The 25,638-nt window shown below is 35.8% G+C and overlaps 3 protein-coding genes across 3 annotated transcripts in view; 2 read left to right on the top strand and 1 right to left on the bottom strand.

The window, feature by feature from the left end:
* The window catches only part of LOC113229003 (zinc finger CCCH domain-containing protein 13), a 128,174-nt gene extending 115,762 nt beyond the window's left edge, over positions 1-12,412 (bottom strand). Inside the window, exon 1 of the mRNA XM_026462473.1 lies at positions 12,163-12,412. The gene's annotated coding sequence lies outside the window, so the exon portion shown is untranslated. The remainder of the gene's footprint in view (positions 1-12,162) is intronic.
* Positions 12,413-16,147: 3,735 nt separating this feature from the next.
* LOC113229018 (protein EFR3 homolog cmp44E-like) overlaps positions 16,148-25,638 on the top strand; it is an 18,224-nt gene continuing 8,733 nt past the window's right edge. The window contains exon 1 of the mRNA XM_026462489.1: positions 16,148-16,362. Within this exon, the coding sequence (XP_026318274.1) occupies positions 16,278-16,362 (85 nt within the window). The 5' untranslated portion in view covers positions 16,148-16,277. The remainder of the gene's footprint in view (positions 16,363-25,638) is intronic.
* Positions 17,271-18,712, top strand: LOC113229038 (cyclin-L1). Its single transcript, XM_026462514.1, has one exon. It carries the CDS (start codon positions 17,436-17,438, stop codon positions 18,678-18,680), a length of 1,245 nt encoding a protein of 414 aa, XP_026318299.1. The 5' UTR covers positions 17,271-17,435; the 3' UTR covers positions 18,681-18,712.

Raw genomic sequence — 25,638 nt, forward strand, 5'->3', positions numbered from 1 at the left:
ATTGATTTATTTGATATTTAATTTAATTTGTTTAATTATTCTATGTTTTTAAGTTGCCTTTTGTTTATTTTAATGTGTGTAAACCTATTGAATTATCTAAGCTAATATTATAACTGTAAAATATGGACTGTAGTTGTCTGAGAATAAATGATTTTAGATTTCATTTGATTTGAAAATCGGTTCACAAGGCCGGAGTTTTCGCGTAATATAATACAAAAAAAGTAAGGCCGCATTTGACCTCTCGCTTGATGGAAAATGATGATGAGGTTGACGATGAATTAAGCAAACTTAAATAATGCCTATTCACTCTCGCTTTCTAAAGGCCCAAGCTGTAACGTTCAGGGAATAAATCTTCAGGCAAAAAAAAACAATTTCTGATAATATTTCTTATGAGATGGAGCGGGCAATACTCGGCATTTCTCTACGTGATCGAATCAGAAATGAGGAGAACTTATTAGCAACTTGAAATGGCCGTGGGCAGGGCACATATCTCGTAGAACTAACAGCCGAAAAGATCTCGAATAGAGACCACGAACAGGAAGGCGTTCAGTGGAACGGTTGACCTGGTAAGGGCCGCGGGTAACCGAATTCAATTCAAATTCAAATTCAAATTCAAAATAATCTTTATTTCATAGGTAAGCATTATTACACTTGAAATCGTCACAATGGTTAAACTCTACCGCTCATTCGTAGCCTTACGAATGAGCGGTAGATCCGGCCGATCTACGCACGTCGCGTCTGAAAATCTTTGTGGAAGGCCTATGTTCAGCAGTGGACGTCTTCCGGCTGATATGATCATGATATTGAATATTTCTTTGGTTGTGTGCTGAAAAATATGTTAATTTTGTTATTCATTCTTACGTCGACCTTTTCCCTCTATCTACCCTTTGAAACCCTTCAGAACACAACAACGGCGAATAAAATTTTGTAACCTCAGCGTCCTTTTCACTAATAAGCAACCTAATTACATTTTAATAAGACTATTTTTACAGCTTCTTATGAGTAAGTAAGGATTTAATAAACATGATGTAGATTAAAATATCAATACGCAACTCCGAATTCAAGGTTTACAACATCGAGGTTGTTTACTTTCTCCGAGACAGATCTGGAGTGACGACAAAACAACTAACTACGTCCAATTACAAGAACAACAGATAGGCAATTAAATCTTTGTTAAAGACAACATGTAGTTATTGGGAAAGTTATATATGTGATTGTGGGTTACTTTTTCTTTTTTTACCAATAATACAAGCGATGTGACGAGCAACTCGTGCGCGTGTTGGTAGGCAACACGCCTATCAATAACATTTGCAGTGCCACTTAAATCGAAAAGATCTCAGGAGCACTGCCACTCGTCCGTCAGCTTACCTCATCTAAGCGTGTTCCTGTTTAACCGACTTCAAAAAGGAGCAGGTTCTCAATTGGACTGTATGTTTTTTTTTCTATGTTAACTTACGCGGTAACTCCGGTATTTGTGTACTGATTTTGATGATTATTTTTTTGTTGGAAAGAGGGTACTTCAGTAGTGATTCCGGTTTCGCGCACTTTCCGGTAACTGATTTCATTAAAACTTTTGAGGTCGGTTTTAGACTTTTAGTACTTTGTACTGAGATTATTTAGTAAAAAAAAATATATTTCCCGTACTAATCGGTATCTGTACAAAAATCTTTCATGTTTTAATTTTATAATTTTTTTTAACTCAAAAGCAATCAGGGCTTTAGGAATCGAGTTTCCTAACTCCCGTACGGCCTGTGGAACATACAATGTTTTCCATCAAGCTTGCACGTAAAGATTGCGTGCAGTCTAACTTGAGTAAAAGCCCAAAATGAGAAAAAACAGGCTCGAGGGATTTAGTTAGAACGTTATAGTCAAGTCAGCTTGCTTGCAATCATACTATTCACATGCAAGCGTGATGAAAAATAAATTTACACTTGATAACGTCATTTTTTAAGCTACTCCTCTTTCACTGCGCCGACTTCACCTGAGAAGAATGAGCAAGAAACTCTAAGGGTAGCTCTTTTCAAATAAATTTAAATGCTGTGGAATACACTTTGAATCATGCATGTGTGAAATCTGGAGTCATGTCGTCTTTCCATACATCTTTGAATAACACGTTGTCTTCAATTTTGTAATATGGCTTTTCAATTAAAGTACTTGTAATGTATATATTGATATACTTTTTTTGAAAATTGGAATACAATTTAAGTGACAAAAAAATATAGGAATGCATTTAGATATGATCACTGTTACGCTCCCGATGTTGTTCAAACATCGCAAAGTAAATTCCATTAAGTACTATACAATATAAGCCAAATTTTATGTCTAAAAGAATCGTCGAATATCTTCTTTACAAAATATGTTAAAACAACTGCATTGATAACTTTGTAACATTATAATTGCCTCTCTCTACCGTAACGTCCATTCAAGAGTAATCGTGAAAAAAAAACTAAATTATAATTTATGGTACAATTCCACAAACATAACTTTACAGTCCTTACATACAAATGTTACATGAACGATGAGTTACTTTTGGCCTTCTTCCGACTTCGCTTTAAATTTGTTAATCTTGCATAATGGCCACATTTGAGCTAGTGACTTGTAACTGCTTATAAAACATGATTCACTGTAAAAATTCAATAAGTGTGATGAGGTATAGATTCTTGGGTCGTATTAAAAATCTATTTCAAACGCACGTCTTTATTAATAAATATCATTTTCTCAAAATTGTTCGAAAACGTTTACATTGCTTTTAAAAAGTAGTTAAGTACTATAAGTAGGTATAGAAATCCATCCGCTGCTCTAAACTTTTAAATATATATGTTAACGAAGAGCTACTATTAAAAAACGGACTAAAGAAAAACTGTCATACAGCGAACTGCTCACTGGCATCAGCGTCCTTAATAAATAAAAAAAAATTAAAAAATGTATGTCTATGGTAGATTCGCTCTGGACCTTTTGGAGGGAAAACTGTCGTTTTTATTTTGACTTTGAATTATTTTGTGAAATCTAGTTTAAAGGAATTGGAATAGGATAGTGCTATTGTGCCTTAATCGAAGATTAAAACGCGAAATTATACGAATCTCGAACTAAAATCCCCGTATCGGCCCGTTTTAAGGAATCCCGAGTCAATCCAAGCACGCCGCCTCAAATTGCCTATCCTCTTTGTGGCGGCCATATTTACAGAAACATATTTAAACTTCATGTTTAGGCTGATGGCTTTGCCAAAGCCTTAATAAAAAATAAAAAAATGTCTATGGTATTACTTACTTTGCATTTAATTGTGGTGCACGAATAAACCTTTATGCACTATAAAACCATTGTATGGTGGGCTGTTGTAGTTACTTTTGATTTGATTTAAATTAGATTTTTAGTTTATATAGTACGTTTTGAGTTTCTTAATTATTTTTAAGCTGATTGCTCAATATAAAGAATAAATATATATACAAATAGACGACATTGCATAGTGGCTACTTCTGACCGTCTCAGGACTGCCTTCACTCATAGATTTTTCTGTTTCCTGGGATGTTTTCTGTACAATGAACTCCACCGTGAACTAAACATCTTTCAACTAAATAAGTTCGAATGTAAAAAGAAGTTGGCAAACTGGCTGCAAGAATTGAATTATGATGAAACTGAAGCTTTGCTTCTTCCGATTGCATGACTCAAGGACCTATTTATTTATTTATTTTTGGAGCTTTGGGTAGAGTAGGATCTCTATATGTATATGTAGAGATCCTACTCTACCCAAATGGAAATGGAACAATTCAAATTTAAAATTTAAATACATGTAAAAAATGATAGGATACAAGCGGAGAGAGGCGATACAAAGAGGTGAGACGACGGTGTAAGGAGATCACACCGTCACAGGTGAGCTGTTATCGACTTGTTTCTCAACAACACCTAAGTCTAGAGTTCGGAGTTGTTGAGAAACAAGTTCTCGATTGAAGACCACTGTTCAGCAAATGCAGTGAAGGACGCCCTCTGGCCAGGTGGATGTGACAAGCCGAGGACTAGGCGAAACTGCGCAAATTGGGAGAGGTTTATATCCAGCAGTGAACTACGGTAGACTAATGATGATTGAATAGCTCAAAATGCCATTCAGATCACAAAGATCTGAGGGGAATTGCTACTGCACCCGTCACTCCGAGACATACATATATTAAGTTGAAAAGTGCCATGTCCCTGTGATTTCACAAGCACCCTTACAATTCAAAACCGAAACACAGTAATGCTTACATTACTACTTAGCGGCAGAAATAGGTAAGGTGGCAGTACTTCCCTGGACGAATTCTTTCACAAGGAGTTCTTACTGCTACTAATTCATATTGCGGTAAGTACGTTTAAACATTTTTAAAAATTGTGGTTGAAAACGCAGCTACTCGTTGGAGACACCGTGTGTCTGTCGGTTAGGTAACAGGTAAAGAAGACAAGCAAATATGTCTAGGTACTTCAGTTTTAAATCATTACAGTTAAAATGTTAAAATGACTTACTTACTTTATTCCATAGCATTTAAGTTTATTTGAAAAGAGCAATCCCTAGAGTTTCTTGCTCGTTCTTCTCAGGGAGGTCAGCGTAGTGAACGAGCAGTAGCTTAAATGTGACGTTTTCAAGTGTAAATTTATTTTACCTTCTTCTTCTTCTTCTTTTAAATGTTATGGCTCCATCGAAATAATCAATGATTTTGCCAATGTCAAGTAAAAATAACTATGTACGGTAGTTTAACATTATTATAAAAATTATACAAAAAAAATGGCGATTTCGCCAATGTCCTGTGAGACTTGGTTACTCCAACTAGTATTTTACCTAGGGAATAAATAATCTTTGACTTTGACTTTGACTTTGACTGGATACGTACATAGACGTAGAATTCTGTCACAAATGCGATGACAACATAGTTGTCACGTCCAGCCTCCATGGATGGCCAGCAGTCTGTCGGCCACAAAGGTAGACTGACAAAATTAGACCGACTTTCTTTTGGACAAAACACATCACCGACTTTTGGTCAAAGGACAACGCTAAAAGGAAAGGCTGTCCTGACTAAAGCTCTGACGTGAGCAAACAACTCCACCTGGCTAAATTTGTACAGACAGACCGTACAATAGTTGACATTATAAACCTTATTTGATTTTAAATTCGGCACTAAATCCTGTATAATTTTATTTACCTTGACGTTTGGGATGTACTGCAAACGTCCATGGTTTAGAAGGGATAATTCCTTCAGTAAAGGGTCAGTCCCTTCGAGACCTTATGCTATTTTTGACGCCAAGCAGTAATGTATTACTGCGTTCCGGTTTTGAAGGGAAGGGTGCTAGTGAAATTACAGGCACATGGGACTTGTCTACTTATGTCTCAAGGTGACGGGCGCAGTGGTAGTGCCCCTCAGATATTTGCGATTTAAAGCTCTAAACGGCACTGCAACTGTTATGCACAGGCCTGTAGCTTACCGTCAGCTGCACGACTTGTTCGTCCCGTCACTTGACATTACAAAAAACATGGACGTTACAATACGTCCGAAACGTCGATGTAAATAAAACACGATTAAGTCTCGAATTTAAAATCAAATAATGTGTGAAAATCGAGAAAATTTAAACCACTGTAGGTTAACCAAAACCTTCTCCTTAGATAACTAGGCCCAGCCACACAACGTAAATATGTAACAACAAAAAGTATAGTGCAATTAATTCCCATAAGCAACCTGCTATAAAGCCGTCGCATCTTGCCAGTCACGATTACTTTTTTATTTAGCTGCCATCGCCACGTCCAAATTACGTAATGTCCACTAAAAGAACCGGTCTTGTTTTTGTTCATTCCATGCTGGCACATGATATCTTCACAGTTTGCTCTTGGGTAAAGCGCTATGAACATACATTAAAGCTTCTTTAGAAAGAGTTCGTCCAGGGAAGTACTGTCACCTTATTTCTGCTGTCATGCAGTAATGTCAGCATTACTGTGTTCCGGTTTTAAAGGGTAAGGGTGCTGGTGAAATGGAAATTACAGGCACATGGGACTTGTGAACTTAAGTCTCAGAGTGACGGGCGCAGATATTCGCGACTTAAAGCTCTAAGTGGCACTGCAACTGTCATGTTACGATCAGGCGCACGACTAGTTGTCGTCCCGTCACTTGATATTATAAAAAAAAGTAATGTGGGATCTGTCAACTTACGTCTTAGGGTGACAATGACAGTGCCCCAGTTACCAGAGAGTGAGCGAAACCGGATTCATCCCCTAGTTTGCCACCTTTAGAGATGAAATATTTTCTTCAAATTTAAATGGGACCAATACTGAGGTACCCTCTTTCAAAACAAAATGAGCACTCAATAATGAGTTCTTGCTATCTGGCAGGCGAGCCCAGAACGAGGCAGTTCTGATGATAGCATAGAAATACAGCAGCGAACATGCTTGAGGCATTGCAGAAGCGAGGCAGTTTCATTAGAATTCCGAAGGCGTCACTGCTAAATCGGGTCTCCTTTCAAGTGTTGCGGCCTTAGAAATCTTAATTACAAAAGAACATTTCGCACGACATGAAAAACAAAATTCTCACCGACAAAATTCTTCCACCGTGAAAAGTATTCAAAACATCGACTAATTTTTTCACGTTTTTTGTGGACAAGCAAAAAAACGCGAATGCGACGACGCGTCGGCGGAACGTAGGAAGCTACCGACCGATGACGTCATGACAAAAAACAAAAACCATGACGTCATGTACTTTTTATATATTTTTAAAGCCATCAGCTTAAAAATGTAACAAATAATTAAGAAACTCAAACGTACAATGTTAAATAAACCAAAAAATTAATTCGTTTGTGTAAAAATTGTAACTACAAAAACCCGCCATTCTTTTTTTCATATCATCAAGTCATCTACTTTATTAGTGTGCTTTTTTATTTAGATAGAAGTTTTATGAAATGGTTAAAACTATCAAACATACTAAATTGTTTATGACTTGCTATTAACAGTCAAGAAAAACAAAGTGTTGAAAACTTCACATGAGAGAAAGATTGAATTTCGAAATTTAGGAATATTAATAGGACACGGTGGTGAACTATGGTCTAACCTCTACAGACGGGTAATGGATCCATTCATACTTAATAAGAAACACCGTGCATACCATTTAATTCATTTAAATTAATAACTGAAGTTACTGTTATTCAAGCCTTATTTATTATTGGTAGATTTCAATTTCACGTGATTTATGAGCCACGTGATTGCCAATGGAATTCCCAAGTGCAATACACGTGATAATAAGGCAAAGTGATTGGCCGTTCTTATTTCCTACCACGTTCTAGAAATTATATTTTAGATTAAAAAAAAGATAAAAATCTTGCAAAGTTTATGTCTTAAGTATGTTAATAAATATACAGAGTTATAGATTGCATGATGTGTACTTGTAACACATAATGATTATAATGTTACGATCATATGCTCTGAAAATTCATATTTTATATGTCCAGTTTACTGTAGCATATTTTTTATTGCTACACAAAGTTTTATTCGGCAAGACGACCAATCAATACAACTCCAACTTACATAATAATAATGTATGACCTATGTAGCAACGCGATCGCATTCTGACTAACAATAACAATCAATAACAAAAACAATTTTACATCTCAGTTTGTGATCTTATACTAAAAGAAATGCGACTTATGACAGAAAACAAAAATAAAAGACGTCCAGAAATCAATACTCGCTTCGGGCTAAGAATGCGAGTCAAAAACGTGCAATAACTCGCGCCGAAAATGGGCTAAATAAACGAACCTTAATGTGGTATAATTATGGTACAGATCTCCGCAAAGGAATGAGACAGTAAACGGAATGTTATTGTTTCAGAATTAGTTTAAAATTTTTGTGTAATTGAAGGAATAATTTACATAATAACCTTAATAAGATTAAGTGGATTAAACATGGAAGATTTCTTCGCCAACTGTGCCTTAGGGCTTCGTCTCTGGACTAGCAAAGTATCTTTTTTTTTGTATCATTAAAGTTTAGTCGTTGCTAGTTTGATTCCAAACGTATGGTAAAGGTTATGAATAGGTAAAATGGAAAATTTAAAAGGTAAAATGGGATAAGCGACACTTTTGGGACATATTAAGTTATATATACCGATTCCAACTGTATATATAACTCAATTAGACCGAAAGTGTCGCTTATCCCATTTTGCCTTTCAAGCATCGATATTTATCATTCGATTTACGAAGACAATCTGCCGCGTAAAGTATTTGACAATTTTTAGAGCAAATGGTTCAATAATATGGTGTCGATTATATAATACCATATGCTCGCACCGTGACATTTTCTCTGTAGTTTTAAGTGCTTCAAAACGACACTGTGCACTAGTTTATGCGTCATTCCTTTTATATTATATATTGTCCTAATCAGATTTATAATGTTACATATGTATTAGTTCTAAGTATTATTTGTTTGTTGTACCATATAATAAAAAAATACAAATATTTATATCCAGATTGCAGTAGTGTTGTGATCGCTGATCAGAATGGCATATTGCTGTAGTGACAGATAAAGCCTGTTTTTAATGTCATCAAGTGACAGAACGAAAAGTCACAGTTGTAGAGCCACTCGGAGCTTTATTCGCAATGATCTGCGGGGCACTGCCACTGCGTTAATCACCCTGGGACATAAAGTTGACAATTGTCATGTGTAGTTTCACCAGCGTTCTTATCTTTCAAAACCGGAACGCGGTAACGTTCATATTACTGCTATGCGGCAGAAATAGGTATGGTGGCAGCACTACTTTTCTTTTCTTCACTCTTGCACAAGGAACTTTGCTGCTCGTAACTCATTAATGTAAATCATAGAAGAGTCAGAACTGGAGCAGAGAAAGACATGAAATGTGTGGAAGAAGAAAACTTCCAAAGAAGAGTCGATGCAATGGAATAGAAGCAAGACGATAAATCAATCCTGGAATTGTCTTGCCGAAGAAAACTTTATCTAGCAATAATAAATATGCTGTAGTAAACTAGATAGGTATCATATTTTATGGTAATATTACCCTTTCTATCTTTCCTCTATTACATATATTTACAAAATAGGCTTTGTCGTCGAGTTACGGATACCAGCCCGTTGCACCAAGTACCAAGTACATATATTTACGTCGAAATAATGTGCATTGCGACCGTCAAGTGATGGTTTTAGAAATATGATTTCGTCTCTAAGTAAACCTACATTATCACCATCAAAAAACAATCCTGTGTTGTCATCTGTACAAATTTCTAAGACGCTCATAAATTTTGAAATGACGACTCAAGGATTAGGACTCTCATTTCAGTCCGTTTTTGATTACTTTCTGCTTCGGGTTACGTGTTTAAAATGGGGGTTTTTTAGTAGGGTTGGGTGATTAGACGTTCTTTTTAACCGACTTCAAAAAAAGGAGAAGCTTCCAAATTTATATGGCGGTTCACAAATGCCGGAGTAATCGCGTAATATACACACACACACTCACACAAAAACACACACACACACACACAAAACAGACACGCGCGTGCAAAACGTTTATAGTACAATTGAGAATCTTCTCCTTTTTTGAAGTCGGTTAAAAGCTAGTTTCATTTCCAATATGTGCTTAACAATTGCGGAAATCTAAGAACTATATATAGTGACTATTTACGAGCATACACTATAATAATAACCACTAAACTAATAACTAAAAGTTAATCAAGAGATAGAAAATTAACAGTTACATCGTTATAGTTTTAATTACATTTTTTTACTGACAAGAAGTCGTTAATATTGTAATAGTATTCAATATGTAACAGAATAATGCAATTTTATTTTTAACTGTTTACAATTGAGCTCTTTTGCATCGTCTAGTGATTTATTAAATTACACACATCTAAAATCTCTAGGGATCAAGCATTGCTAATAACTGCAAATCTGATTTTTAATGATTTTGTTAACACCTGTGAATTTTAATTAAATTCATTACATGTCCTATAACAGTGGGAACCTCTACTCTTGAAGTTGTTGACGAGTATGTCTACCTCAGACAAACCGTCCAATTAAACAGGACCAACTTCGAAAAAGAGGTCAATCGTCGAATCCGACTCGGTTGGGCAGCTTTCGGGAATCTCCGAGTAAACTACTGGTAAGGGCGGCGGCTGATCTGGAAATCTTTGGGGGAGGCTTATGTTCAGCAGTGGAAGTCTTCCGGCTGATATGATGATTACATGTCACGATGTTTCACTACAATGATATTCAATTTTTTTAAATGAAATTTCGTTAAAAACCGAAAACAAAGATGTGCACAAGCACATAGAAAAATTCGTAAGGTCCACAAATTCGTACCTTGGTTTAATTGGCAGAGCGTCTTCTTCGTCGTCGTCAGTTGCTGGAAGGCGCTGGTTCCAGCCGGATCGAGGGAATTTTTCTTAGTGTTCGATCATTGACTTACAAATAAATGGACGACGGATCTAATACAAAAACCACGAAAAAAATGTCCCAAGTCAACCTATTTAAAGGTAGTGTAAACTTGTAGTGTAGTGTACATGTAAAGGAATATGAAAAAGTTAAACGTTGAATTTAAATTGTAATGTCATCGCAGTACTGTCTAATTTTGCTTGCTTCGCTGTCAGTCGAACAAACGAAGACTAAAGCGTGAATGACGCTCTGTATACGACTTTAACGCCCTATAAGTTCGGACACTTTTTAGCGCGGACCCGACGTCCATATAATTGTAAGTCAATGAAAGAAACCATGCGTTTATATCATCTATATTTGATTTTATAATAAACATTTCTTAATAGTACATTTTTAACTGGAGCTTTGACGTTCTTTTTTTTTATGATAAGGTGATTGGACGAACGCGCGGCTGGTGGTAAGCGACACGCCCGTCCATAGCAGTTGCAGTGTCACTCAGACCTTTAAAGCGCAAAGATCTGAGGGCACTGCCACTACGCCCGTCACCCTGAGACATAAGTTGACAAGTCCCATATGCCTGTTATTTCATCACCACCCTTACCTTTTAAGACCGAAACGCAATAATGCTTAGGTAACTGCTTGGCGGCAGAAAAAGGTAAGATGGCAGTACTTCCCTGAACTCATTCATAAGAATATGTAGCTTTTATCTCTAACCCATACCACTTGCAAGAATTTTACGACACTACCTTACTATTACCATTTAATGGAGATCATTACGCGCATTACGAGTTCAATATTACGCAAAAAACAATAGTCCGAAATATCTGCGCGCACGCTGATATTATTGCTTCAAGGCTTTCACAATGCAGCAAGTGAGTTTGACTTGCAACTATAGGTTAATAGCTAGCTGTGATAGCCCAGTTGTCTTAGCGCTGCCTTGCGAGCGCGTAATTCCAGGTTTGATACCAGGTGGGACTTGCGTTTCCTAGTCTAAAAAAATATTAATTGAAATGTTTCAACTGCTCGATGGTCGAACGGTTACCATTTTGGTCTGCCACGCGGTCTCGGGCTCTCGCGAGTTGAGTGTAATTTGTGGCTTCCCTAGTGCGTGGCTACAAGTGTGTGCGTTAAAAAAAACTTTTCAAGCACGTGTATGGTTATCGATTTTAAGACTTTCGTGGTTGTTCACTAAATGATTATCACTAATATCAGATTTCTTACCACGGGTTGTCACGGGTTGACTCAGTCCCGTGACCATGGAGCGTGCAACCGTTCCGAAATATTGGGAAAATAAAAAGAAGTCATACCGTGACAAGAAACCTGATATTAGTGATAATCATTTATGTGTATGGTTTATCAAAATTAGTGATAAATCCAGGATGTGGGCAGCTGCGTCTCTTTGTGTTTTCCATAACTATAGCAGTGATAAACAACCTCCTTGGTAAGCGTAAATTATAGCAAATTGTCTATTGCATAGATTACCCTGAAGTATACCTACAGGTATTTTGCAGAGTAACATTTCTTTTAATATTGCACAAGATAAGTTCCATAATGACTCAAAGCCTCAAGGATCCAAAATTTCCTTAACTTCTATTTATAAGTAAAATTATTCAACGTGTTGGTATTTAACAGGAACACGGAACTAAACAAGAAGTACAATTTTTAATTGCGGAGTATTTTTTCTTTGTTACAAATTAATTTAATAATAAAATTACGATCAGGAAATTAAGACCGTAGAAAAAATATTTCCGCAAGATTTAATAAGGATATAAACAAGTAAAACTTACCGAATAATAAAATCCTTTAGAAAACAATTCGAAAGGAGGAAAAAAAACAACACTTGCAATAATCACAGGCAAGATCTAAACGTAAACACTATAAAATACCTTTTCGAAAAAAAAACCGAAAAATAATAATCCAATAAATTTAACGAAAACGAACTTAATTCACTTTTTAAAACTTTTCTTGTCACTTGTTTTTTAAAAGTTTGAAAGAAGAACACTGCACTGGCGCGCAAAATTCAAAGATGGCGGTAAAGTAGCCCGCTCCGCTCGGAACCTCGAGGTCGACTGAGAAACTAAAATTGGCGAGTGAGTGTTGCTTACTAAAAAGGCTTCTGAGGCCGTGTGCGCAAGGAAAACTGCTTGTGTATATTTGGTTCAGCAGAGAGATTTGTCACAGTGCAATTATGGTCTTGTTTGGGACACTTTACAAGGAGAACCTTCAATATACGAGTACAGGTAGAGTGGGATACGAGTTTGCCAAACTTTTAATATTAAGTCCATGATTAATAAACTAATTCTGTCTGAAAACATCGTAAATTGTTCCTGGTTGAGATTGGAAGAAATAATTTTATTTTGTTGTTTAGTTTTTTATAGCACCTATGGACGATGTCCTGCTACCTCATACCTAATTCACAGAAACAGGAAATTACCTATGAAAGAAGTATTTTTTTTTGGAATGTATATTTAGAATGTATATTAGCATAAAGTTAATATTTTTTTGTTTTATAATACTAAGTGACGAGATCTGAAAGTCGTGGGCCACAGTTGCAGTACCACTCAACTCTTTAAAACGCAAAGATACTGCGCCCCTCACTCTGAGACGTACTGCCTATAATTTCACCATTTTAACAAATGTCGTTGATAAAAATTGTAGCAAAAGTACAAAAAAAAAACAGTTTTTATAAAATCCATATTTTTTTATTTAATTTAAAGACAGTCGCAGCTTAAAGATACTCTGGTTGTATGTAAGATAATGAAAAGCGCTTAGTACGCCTGAAGAGAATATCGAGTAAGTAAGGATGATATCCTGCTGTACGGCTGGACGTACAATCGTAATCGTAAATCGACAGACAGGCAACTTAATTCATAATTAAAGAAAACTTAACTGGTCTTCATAAGGCATTAAGCAAAAATGTTTTTTTTTTTGTGGTTAAACTACGAACGCAAATGACGAGTTATGCCTTTTAATGTGGTTTGATACCTTTATGCGATTTTTGAATAAGCTTTAACATATACTTTTCGCAAATTATTTTCGTTATGTTACATTTCCGTTACTTAATGTAGTGTTAAATTACTAATTTTAACTTTTCTGTCAAGTTTTTGGTAGAAGTTTTGTAATTGGTATTGCTTGGTGGTGGGGAGCGTGGGTTATAGCAGTTTTGTGTAAAATGTGTAATTATGAAACCACACCCAAGCTCTGTTTGGAAATATTTCGTTGAGATCTTCACTTCCGTTTCGGCATCCGTATCCGCTTCCGTTTCTGCTAAGGTTTCCTTTTGACATTTGTTTCCGTTTTTGTTTCCGTTATGACACTTCCGTTGCATCACTAGTATATAAGCGGATATCAGAATGTAAAGGTCAATATTTAAGTAGGCAGAATCATAAAAATCTAAAATTTCGATATGTAGAGACACAACCGACTCTGTTTTTTAGGTACTGGCTATATACATTTTAAGTAATATCTTGTAAAACATTGGGGCTTGGACAGATTCCAGGGATTGACATGCTAAAACAAGAGCCAAATCACGTAGACAGATGCAGAAGACAAACGAAACACCATCAGGGCCACTTGCCTTATTGAGTAGAGTATTTTGTGCTTTGAGTATCTCTTTTTGTTGATTATAAGTTCACGTCATGAAAGTAACTTCGGTAGACCTTTGACAGTAGCATCTACACGTGAGCTATTCGCAAAAAGAGAACCAAGCAAAACATTTTCTTTCAGCGGTGTAAGTGTCTTCATCAGATTTCAACAGTAGTGGTAGCGACTATCGGTAGAAATTCGACCGACTTGGCGAGAGACAGAAACCTCTCCGAAGTCAGTCGACAAAAGTGGTTAAAGTAGACCTTATGCGAAATCTATTTGTAAGTTTTACGTCTTTGGTGAAGGTTTTTTGATCCAGAACATTCAGAGCATTCACCCACGCCTGTGAAGCAGGTTCATTCGTGACTCAGCATTTCGTGTGCAGCAGTTACTTTTAATCTAGACCTATATTTCCGAGCGAATATCGAATATGGAATAAAATATACACAGGTCAATAATGATCTGTGCGATTGTTAAAGATCTTCAAGACTTCCTATTTGTAGCAAATTCAGCAAAAAAGTGTACAATATATCTTAATACATTTTAAATTCCAACAGGCGCGGTGTGATTCTTTTGACACCACTAGAGCAACAACTAAAAAATGGTCACCGCAGTAGCCTTTACAGTTTATGTTCACGATCGATTACTTGTAACATAAAGTAAGGCTCAACTCACACTGGCGTCATGTTTTTCGCCTATAGCATATTCATCTATATTTTCCCATTATTAAGGTACAAATTTGTGTTTTGCAAATATGGAATCGAGCGGCTTCGCGCGTCGACGCGCGGCGGCGTAGGTGAAAAACATGACGCGACGCGACGCCTCGACTCTGCGTCAGTATGAGTTAAGCCTAAGTGGGGATACCTTGCAAGTACCTGGTATAATACACGAAAAAAAAAAACTATTTTTAATTTTCCTTCCTTTTTGGTTTATTTTAAGTCAAATAACATTTTTCAGCGTTTCCAAAATTAAATTATTCAAATTGTGTACCGTATCGTGTTGTAAAAATAATAATTTTCGCATGTAATTTTGTGTAAATCACTTTTTTTCAATTTTAAAACGTACGTTTGAGAACATTTAAGAGTCGTGCAGAATTTGCAGCTAATAAGCGAAAACGAGTGGCTTCCCTTGTGCGCTGAATTCGTGGCGGCGATTACAACCTCCTGAACATAGGTTCCAGGTTTCTTTTCATGAGCACTGGAGAAAAAGAAAAATAATTATTTGCAATATTATCGCTATTTTCTAATGCTTATTATATTACTTACCCTTATAAAAACCGACAAAAAATGAGTTAATTGAATAAAAAAATTATAACCTAACCCTTACCTACTTATTAAATAAGTTGGCGAGACATTAGTGATTTTTTATTTGAAAACAATCAACATCTGATCAACAAATTACGTACAGCCAACAAACTCATCAAACTATACACTTTTGTCCGGATATTGCCTCCGATGCAACGGAATAAGATCTTACGTCGGTATCAAAATTTCTACACCCTTGTATCAAAGATGTAGAGCCTCAATTACTTATTTGTTTTAAATGTAAAAGCGCATAATTTCTATATTTTTAGTGCTACTTAAAATGCAGTATGTAAGAACTAAAGATAGTTAAAACATCGAGTATATAACCAGAAAACTCGATGGTTAAAAATAATTCAACAGAATCAACACACAGATTGAAATGCGTAATTTTTTAAATAGAATACGTTGCGCCATCTAATGACTAGAGACAGTATTAATAATGCATCATTATAACTAACTCCATCTAGCGTCGACTAGTGTTACTGTTATAATATCTGAAAATAGACTTCGCGCATTAAGCAACCATTTGAAAATGGCTTCAACATTCCAATTCTCCACAACAAGTTGTTGCGATTATTTGACTTAGACGTATTACCATGTTACATTGACATTTTGTGCCTTGCTTTACGAGAAATATTTCCGAAATGTGACATCCTATGACCTAGTTGTTTAATTTACAAACGTTTTATTTAATTTTTAACGATAAAACGAAACCCATTGAAGGCTTAGTGAATTAAACACACTGAATTTTCCATCCCATTTCCAATTTAGTGAATTTAAGTGATTGTAGAGCTTAATTTAATACGACAAAGCAATGTCTACATATTTTTTTATTTAAATTTACGTTTATATAATTATCATAGGACTAAAGTGATTAAGCCTACCTGTTCATTTAGTGTCATTTTACAAACAATTTAGATTTTAAAAACCCACAAAAATATTGTTTTCTTAAATTTTATATATTGTTGTTGAATTTCATTATTGTTGTTAGTGTGTATGTAAAATTTTCAAGAATGTCTTTCGTGAAATGTTGTTTCGAAGCTGGGGAAGGACACGATTTTTTGGAATCTTTTGTGCAGAAATGTACCGACCCGGGATGTAAGTACCTACCATCTATTATTATGTTCTTATTGATTATATTAACATAAAAAACGATCCAAGATAAGTTTCAAGGCCGGTGTTATTGGGATTGTGTTTCTTTCAATGAAATATTTCACATTCATAACTCATCTTACATTATTGATTAGTCTAGTACCTCTACTCTGCCTTTCTGGCGCCAAAGTTCAGTCAACTTCCGGATTTCCGTTTTGAAACTATTGTTTAGAATCTCAAAATGGTTTTGTAATGTTTAATTTAAAACTGCAAGCACAAAAAGCAAGAAAAACAGAAACAAAAATACGTTCCTTTTTTCATTTCGCTCCAAATTGCGGTTTCAATAAAACTATTTTCAAAATAGAATTAAGGTGAAGTAATGAACGATTTTTTATTTATTTATAAAGCATTGGCTTCAGAGCCATCAGCGTAATGGTAACAAACAATCAAGAAACGCACAACGTATTATACATAGTTATACTAAAAATTAAATTCGCGTAAAAAATACAACTACTAAAACCCAACATTTTTTCTGTAGTAATGAACGATAATTTTGGGCGTTTTATGTGATTTAAGTTGCACTTTCATTCGGCTTTTTCTCTATGTTATGCGTTTGTTCCGTATAGCACTATCTCACTTCAGCATATCATTGTTCACCAAAATCTCGTACCGGAAACGAAATAAAAAAAAAATATCGATTGCTTGCTTCGCACATAACGCCCTGACATTTTATTTTCATGATTTGTTTGATTATACGATTATAAACATTGGAGTAATTTGGTGATAATGGCACCAGGTAAGTTGTGTGTTTGTTAAATCCTTTTATTAAGCTCTAAAACATTATATAATATTGTTTACAAAGTTGGGTTTGACATCTGTGAAGTTTCGTGGCGCCATATTGGTTTGCTGTCAATTTCTATTAAAGCGTCTTTTCCGCGTTTAGGCTGTGTTTCTCTGAAATTATGCTATAAAATGCGTTAAATAATGTAAATTCAGTGTGCATCATCAAATCGACGTGCCGGACGTTAGTACTGATTGTTTTTACGGTGTGAATTTGAGTGAAAGTTGTCATTTTCAAGATGACTACAACAACGGTCCAAAACCAGCCGAAAACTAACTCAACCACGCCAGGGAAGCCTCAAAAGAACTATGGCAAGATTATACTCACGTTACACAACTGCCTTTTACCGGAAACTGCTTTCAAAGAGACGCCGTCACAATCCGACGGCCTCGATATAGAAACCGAGACAGATCTTCGAATTCTTGGTTGTGAACTCATACAAACAGCTGGAATCTTGCTCAAACTCCCTCAAGTTGCAATGGCAACTGGTCAAATCTATTTACAAAGGTTTTATTACTCTAAATCTTTCGTCCGTTACCCTATGGAAACTATGGCGATGGGAAGTATCTATTTAGCCTCAAAAGTTGAAGAGAAACCTTGTAGAATACGTGATGTCATAAATGTGTTCCATCATATCAAGCAAGTGAGAGCACAGAAGCCCATAACACCACTAATTGTGGACCAGAACTACATAGAATTGAAGAATCAAGTGATTAAAGCAGAACGGAGAATTCTCAAGGAATTGGGATTCTGTGTGCATGTAAAACATCCTCATAAACTCATTGTAGTCTACCTTCAATTACTGCAGTACGAAAAGAACCGTCAACTAATGCAAATGGCATGGAATTACATGAATGATGCACTCCGTACTGATGTTTTTATGAGATTTCCTCCAGAAACTATAGCTTGTGCTTGCATTTATCTTACAGCTCGTAGGATTGGCTTGCCATTGCCAAATAATCCGCATTGGTTTTTATTATGCAAAGTGACAGAAGAAGATATAAGAGAAGTTTGCTTCCGAATTTTACAGCTGTACAAACGTACAAAAGTGAACCCTGAAGAACTGGAATGCAAAGTAGATATGCTAAAAAAGGTCTATCAAGCTAATAAGCAGAAACAAGCTCAGCAGGATAGGGAGAATGCTAAAGCTGAGGAAAAGAAGGCAGAATCACCAACTGCATCTACATCAAAAGATTCGAAAAGAGATACAAAGAAAGATAAGTCCCCTAAAACCCCTCCATTATCATCTAAATATCATAGTACACATAAAAATAAAAGGGAAAGACGATCACGATCACCTTATGACCGTAAAAGAGAATACCCAACTAAAAGACACAAGTCTCGTTCAAGAGACAGAGAGATTGATCGTTCCAGGGAACGTTCCAGAGTGGATGATAAACGCAGTCGTGTATCAAGGAAATATGATGACTATGAACGGTCTAAGTCTAGTAGAGATAGTCGGGAAGAGAAAAGAAAGCATTAGACTTTAGTAGATTTAACATTATTTGAATATAAATAAAGGTTTAAGGACAATTTTTTTATGTTATTTATTTCCTTATTCTTTCTGTCATAATGTATTTATTTCAAAGCTATACCAATAATCTGCCATAACGCCTTTCTCAACTTGCTCTTATTAACTTATACTATTCGTAATTAGGATAAAGTAGGATTGAATAACTTTTTGATGATGTCTGTAGTTGAGTGGCTTGCATAGCGGTTTTTATGGTATCACTATCTTTGAGGTTCCGAGTTCGATCCCCAGGCAGGGCAATGAGGAAAACTAACTTTTTTTGAGGGTGTTTGTGGGACCGTCTCGTTGTTTCCGATTTTCTTAACACAAGTGTTTTAGTTTCTTACCTGGGATTGGATAAACTGTCTTTTTAGAAGATATCTTTAGCAAAGGAAAAATTTTATAATTTTTTTTAAATAACTTTATAGAAGTGTCCTAAAGTAGTGAAAAGAATGTATGTTTAGATAGAAATTAGGTAGTAAATAGTTATATCAAAAGAATAAATTACATAATAATGTAGTGGTCCAGCCAAATGGACGTCAGAATGGCTGGCCACTTTATTTCTTTAATATTTCCATTAGCAAAAAAGTATAAAATATGTCAATAAAGGTACTAAATAGTAGAAAAAAAGTAGGTAGTAAATAATGAGCACAGTTTGATTTGTATTTATCTCGTTTAGTGCAGCTATCCTGACGGATACCTCAGATCTTTGCGATTTAAAGCTCAGAGTGGCACTGCAACTGTTATGGACAGGCGTGTAGCTTACCATCAGGAGCACGATCGTTCCGTCACTTGATATGTCTAAAAAAAATCTTATTTGCATAACTGTACAACAAAATATGTTTTACAATAGTCTTCTTAATCTCTATTGCAATAAACGTTTTGACCCCAAGTAGTTTTTTCCAATTTTTCGGGACAAATCTCCCTTAAAAAGGACGCATAGGCCGAATGCCCTTTTACCACTCATTGATCTGTACTAATTGCTGACAAAATATGACGTCACTCTTCTATATTTACCTCATATTCCTTTCCAGTTTCTATTTCAGAGCGCCGATGATTCAGTTTATATATAGCGCGGGATCGGGTCGGACGTCCCTGTTTGCTGCTCCGTGTTTAAATTTGATATTTATAAAATTAACTAATAAATATAATAATTATTGTTCATCAATAAATTAACAAAGTTTCTTGTACACAGTGCTTTAATCGTACAGTTGGTTACTTTATAGCGTATATCAGGTCTACCCTTCTTGGCATCTGCTTAGGAGGCAATGAAGAACAGTGAATAAAAAGATTTCTTATAATAAGCGTCTGTATTTAATTAAACTTAATTTAAAACGGCAAAAAACCGCTTATAAACCTTCCTTAACTATTCTTCACTAATTGTGCAAGAAATACCCGGTATAAAACACCTGCGCAGTGACATAAAATTGGATGTACTTGGAAAATTGCGATAACAATTTTTCGTCATAGTACTGTCCCATTATCGGAGAAACGATAAGGGTATTACAATATATGCCTACGCGTAATTAATTTCGTTTGTTTGTTTGTTACTTGAATAAAACTAAGATCTCGGTGGTCAACGATTGATGATTTCCTGTAGCACAAATTTAAGGATTCAATTATGGAGCTTTTATTCTACAGGATATAAAGAGCGAATTTCAAATTGGATTGCATGATTTAATTCTGCTTTCCTCTTTCCATCGCCGGAGGATTAGACGAAGGCGTTCCACCCCTATATTGTGGATATCCCAATTCCTACGAAGCGTTACGCTTCCAAATTTACACAAAATTTCCCAGATTGAGACCTTTTTGTTATTAAATATCTCATATTATTAGGATGGACTTAGTTGATAAAGTGAAATACGTTGGATTTTAGAAAATAAAAGTGACAAAATAAAATAATATAAAATTTTACTTAATTGCTAACCTTTTTTTTTTTTTTTTTTTAACTATACGCCTCCCAGTTACACTTTTAATATAGTCTACCTATACTATATTATAGGGGTTCAAAACAAAATCTTAATAAGAACTTAATAATCCTAAAAAAACGTATACAATTTCTGTAAGAAAGGGATAAATATAGGAGATTCTTGGATCGTAACCAGAAAATGGAACAGGCAGATTATATTTAACCTAATGTTCAAGGAAATAAAACACATAGAGTAGATATTACCTCCTTTTGAAATAGCGAAATTATTATGTTTTTGTTTGCAACTAGCTACTTACTGTAGTAGCTACGAGAAGCGCCTGAAAAGTAATCTACCTATGTACAACCAACCCTTAGAATAATAACGCATAGAAACCTAGTCCGCACACGCTAAGTGAGGCAAATTGAAGCGCGCCCAATGGGCCTACACGAGCGGGCGGGCCTTCAGTGCTCAAGGTCAACTTGCACCACGAACAGCTCCAGAATTTTAGCTAAAAATGACGAAATGTGCGGTAAATGAGTGTAAAAATACGTCAGACAAACATAAAATAGATACTAACATCACATTCCACAAGGAAGTAACGCGTTTCAACTTGTATTTTTATATAAATATTCACTAAAACCGAAAATTAACCTACTACTAAAAGTAGCCTACATGAGTGTAGTTTTTGCCTCACTTGTGACAGTTCGTTTGATATGAAACTATCATTCTATGCCATTGACTTACAATTATATGGACGTCGGGTCCGCGCTAAAAAGTGTCCGCACTTGTAAGGCGCTAAAATCGTATACAGAGCGCGACACTCCGCTTTAGTCTTCATTTGTTCTACTGACAGCGCGATACTGCGATGACATTACAATTTAAATTTCGAATAGGTTGACTTGGGACATTTTTTTCGTGGTTTTTGTATTAGACCCGTCGTCCATTTATTTGTAAGTCAATGTTCTATGCGTTATTATTCTAAGAACCAACCATGTAATCTACTAGTGTTTCATTGTATGAAGAAAAGACGATCATTGTTACCTTTTTTTTTTCAATATGTAACTAAGGTTGAAAATGTAAATAGGAAATATTTGTTTCGAAGGGTGTGCCAAAAAAAATGTTGCTCATTTTTAAACATTTTGCTTTTTTCTTCCGCCATTTTGTCCGCACAAAGCGAAAGGTAATAAACAAAGGAGTGTCACTAATTTTGAAAAAAGAATAAACAAGGAAGGCGTCGCGATAATGGCCAGTATTATTTTTTAATTCGAAATAGTCCGAGATTACTTTTCATCCCCCCTTGAAAAGTTTTTAATAATTCCGCAATTTCAGTGGGAAGTATCATAGACTCTTTGTGCATTACTTTAAGTTTAGGCTATATACTCTACGGCTGAGATTTAGAAAACGAATTTTGACTTCGCCTAAGCAAGAATGGTGAGGTAAGCAAGTTTTTCGTATAGGAAATGAAACTATTTTTCCGGATTTAAATCGCGTATATTTGTTTTTTCAAAAAAACAGACGTTTCGGGCCCTTTACAGGTCCCATGGTCACGGTTGACTGAGGTGGTACAATCTTCAACCAGTTATGTCTAATATTGATGATACAAACCACCCTATTTTTTCACTATAGTTACAATAGTTATTAATTAAATATCTTATTTTTAATTTTACAAAGAAAACATTCAAATTTACGCTACATTAAGATTTACAAATTATTTTATTGAATGAATTTTTATTAAGTTCAATTTATTATTAATAGAAATTAGAATAAACTAAAACATATTAATTAGTACTGCAGTATTATGTCTGTTTGGGATTTTTCATTAGAGGAAATACTGGATCCCCAACTGGTGGTACGGAGAAACCATCTTCCCTGTTGAAATTAGGATGATTTTTAATTTCAATGGCCTCTCGCAGCATCCTGGGTAGATAACGGACTTCTTTTGCAAGGACCTGGGGTTTGTCAAACTTCATTGAATGTGTAGGTTTATCCATGACATGCTCGCAGACTGCAGAGAAAGAAATTATGAAGTAAACTCAAAGTTTTAATTTTTTTATGATATCAAGTGATTGGACGAATAAGTCGTACAGTGCGTAGTAAGCGACACGCCTGTCCATAACAGTTGCAGTGCCATTCAGAGTTTTGAATCGTAAAGACCTGATGGGCACTCCCATTGCACCTGTACCCTTACCCTTCAAAACTCACATTACTGGTTAGCGGCAGAAATAGATAGGAAAGTACTTAAAACTTGCGTTACGAATGGGTAGTAGTGTTTTCAATATAATTTTCTACATTTTCTTCGGATCTAATGAAAAGAAAAAAGGTCTATTCCACTAGTCCCTATCAGCTGTCCTCCCTGGTGGGGACAAGTGGATTTTTTTTCCACTCTTCCCTACCACACCATCACTGGTTGGGAATTACATTTCCAATTATCCGTATCAATAAAATCTCTTGACGTCTGCAGTACAGTGTCGATAAAAATATCTAATTATAACATTCACAGTAATATCTTTTTGATAGATAGGTAATTGTAGTTGGTGGGCTTAAGATCTCTTTATTGACTGAGTCACGATAAATTAATGAAGAAACATTTAACAATCAATACGAATCTGAAGTTTTCGACGACTTTTTATGTATAATTTTTATAATAATACTAACACTGGCTCAAGAATAATAATAATAACAACTGAAGACTTGGCGTATGCCTATTTACCAAAAACCATAAAAGAAAAAAATACCAAGATTTCGTGGTATGGTTTCAAACCTTTTTCTTTTCCTAAACGGAAAGAAATTGAAAAACAACAGATGTGTAAATCATTTTTTGAATTTAGGATTTTTATTTGCATTTTATCATGTCTGACGATGTGGCGCTGACTAAGCGTTGCAGTGGCGCTATTGTGGCACTGCAGCCGCGTTTCTTCTAATTTAATACAATATTTAGAAGCGCAGCTGCAGCACCACAAAGACTAGATATTGTATGAAAATTTAGTAGTGGCACGACTGCCACAACACAGACGCTTTTCTATCTGCGTCTAATTTGAAGGCAGGTGATAAATATCATGTTTTAAATAAATGGTTATACTTTTCATTGGCATAGTTTTATTATCGACTGTATTTATTGATAGAAACGTTTGGGTAGTAAACCAGAGACAGTGTGGTAGGGAAGAGTGGAAAAAAAATCCACTTATCCCCACCAGGAGAGGCGGCTGGTAGGGACTAGTGAAATAGGCCAAGTATAATCCCATTGCTCATGCTCAAATAAGAACCTTCCAAGAGTTTACTCGAACTCTATAGTTCAGTATCAAGGTTACACCAGGCGTTTTTGTTTGTGAGATGTTTTCAGCAGTTACAATGCCACCGCCACAGTGTGCCCGTCACCCAGAGACAAATCCCGTGTGCCTGTAATTTCATTGCCTTACCCTTCAAAATCAGAACGCTGTAATGCTCACATTACCGCTTAGCGGCAGAAATAGGTAAGGTGGTAATATTTTGCTGGGCGAACTCTTTCTCGAGTAGCTCTACTACTGCTACAATCAATTTAATTTCTTGCTTAAACTTAAGGTAAGTTCGGTTTGTAAATATGAAACACTTGCTCAGTTCGCCTTCATTTTATGAATCCTTAGCAAAAGTGTTCCTACCTCTTGTCAATATCACCGTTATCTGTCAGCCCATTTTCCATAAAGGAAGTCGTTTTTAATAATTACATTTTTATTGAATTGATACTCAATTATTTTTTGTGAAATTACTCCACTAGTTTGTTATAATTATTAATACAAAGATCGAACACTCAGAAAAAACACTCAGAAAAAATTCCTTCGATCCGGTCGGATTCGGACCGACGTCTTCTTGCATACCGTGCCAGACGCTATACCAACTAAGCCACGGAACGAACCAAACGGACCTCACGAATTTTTCTATGTGCTTGCGTCGTGTCTTTGTACTTGGTCTTTCAACGACTTTTTAGTCGTAGCGCCATCTATGAGAAATCTTTGACAGACTTCGTTTTTAATAATTATAACTTTTTTCGGCCATCTAGTAGGGAGCCGTCCCACTGAACGCCTTCCGGTTCGTGGCCTCCCCCTACTAGATCTCACGCAGCAGGTAACCGATGGATGCACTTCGGTCCGATCGACTAGTCTGGAAATCTTTGGGGGAGGTTTACGTTCAGCAGTGGGCGTTTTCCGGCTGATATGATGATGATACTCGCTTTTGCTGTCTTCATCTACCATTCTCGTCAAAACGTTGTTGTACAGTGGTGACTTCTCATCTATCTGCCATTTTCACCACCAGATTAGGTCTAGGTCGCCATAACGTTTTATTTTCATTGGAATTGCACCTAAATGTGCCAAGTTTAATTGAAAAGTAGGTAAAATTCTGTAAACAGGATCATCCCCCAATTGGCCACCCTTAGAGGTGGAATATTTTCTTCAAATTTGAATAGTACGAATACCATTCTTTCCGAAAAAAACATTGACTTACAATTATATGGACGTCGGGTCCGCGCTAAAAAGTGTCCGCACTCGTAAGGCGCTAAAATCGTATACAGAGCGCGACACTCCTCTTTAGTCTTCATTTGTTCTACGGACAGCGCGATACTGCGATGACATAACAATTTAAATTTGGAATAGGTTGACTTGAGACATTTTTTTCGTGGTTTTTGTATTAGATCCGTCGTCCATTTATTTGTAAGTCAATGGAAAAAAAAATCAAAATCGGTTTTCGGAGTACACGCGTAACAAACACACGAAAAAATGCAGTCGAATTGAGAGCCTTCACTCTTTGTTGAAATATATTAAAAATTACTACATAATATGTCAAATACATGATTACAATTTACAATTCTAAAGTTCCTATTCAATTAACTGTTGTGAATTTAAAATCTCCACCTAAATATAAAACTGTCTATCCATCTATATGTACGAGTATATGCGTTACGTATTCAAATGTTATCATTTATCACCATTCTTATCAGTGGAGTATCTTTTAGTAACTCTCGAGTGTTTATCGCGAACACTTGTCTTTGA

The sequence above is a fragment of the Hyposmocoma kahamanoa genome, unplaced genomic scaffold, assembly GCF_003589595.1.
Source record: "Hyposmocoma kahamanoa isolate Upper Pololo Valley unplaced genomic scaffold, ASM358959v1 270, whole genome shotgun sequence".
In the NCBI taxonomy this organism is placed as follows: Eukaryota; Metazoa; Arthropoda; class Insecta; order Lepidoptera; family Cosmopterigidae; genus Hyposmocoma; species Hyposmocoma kahamanoa.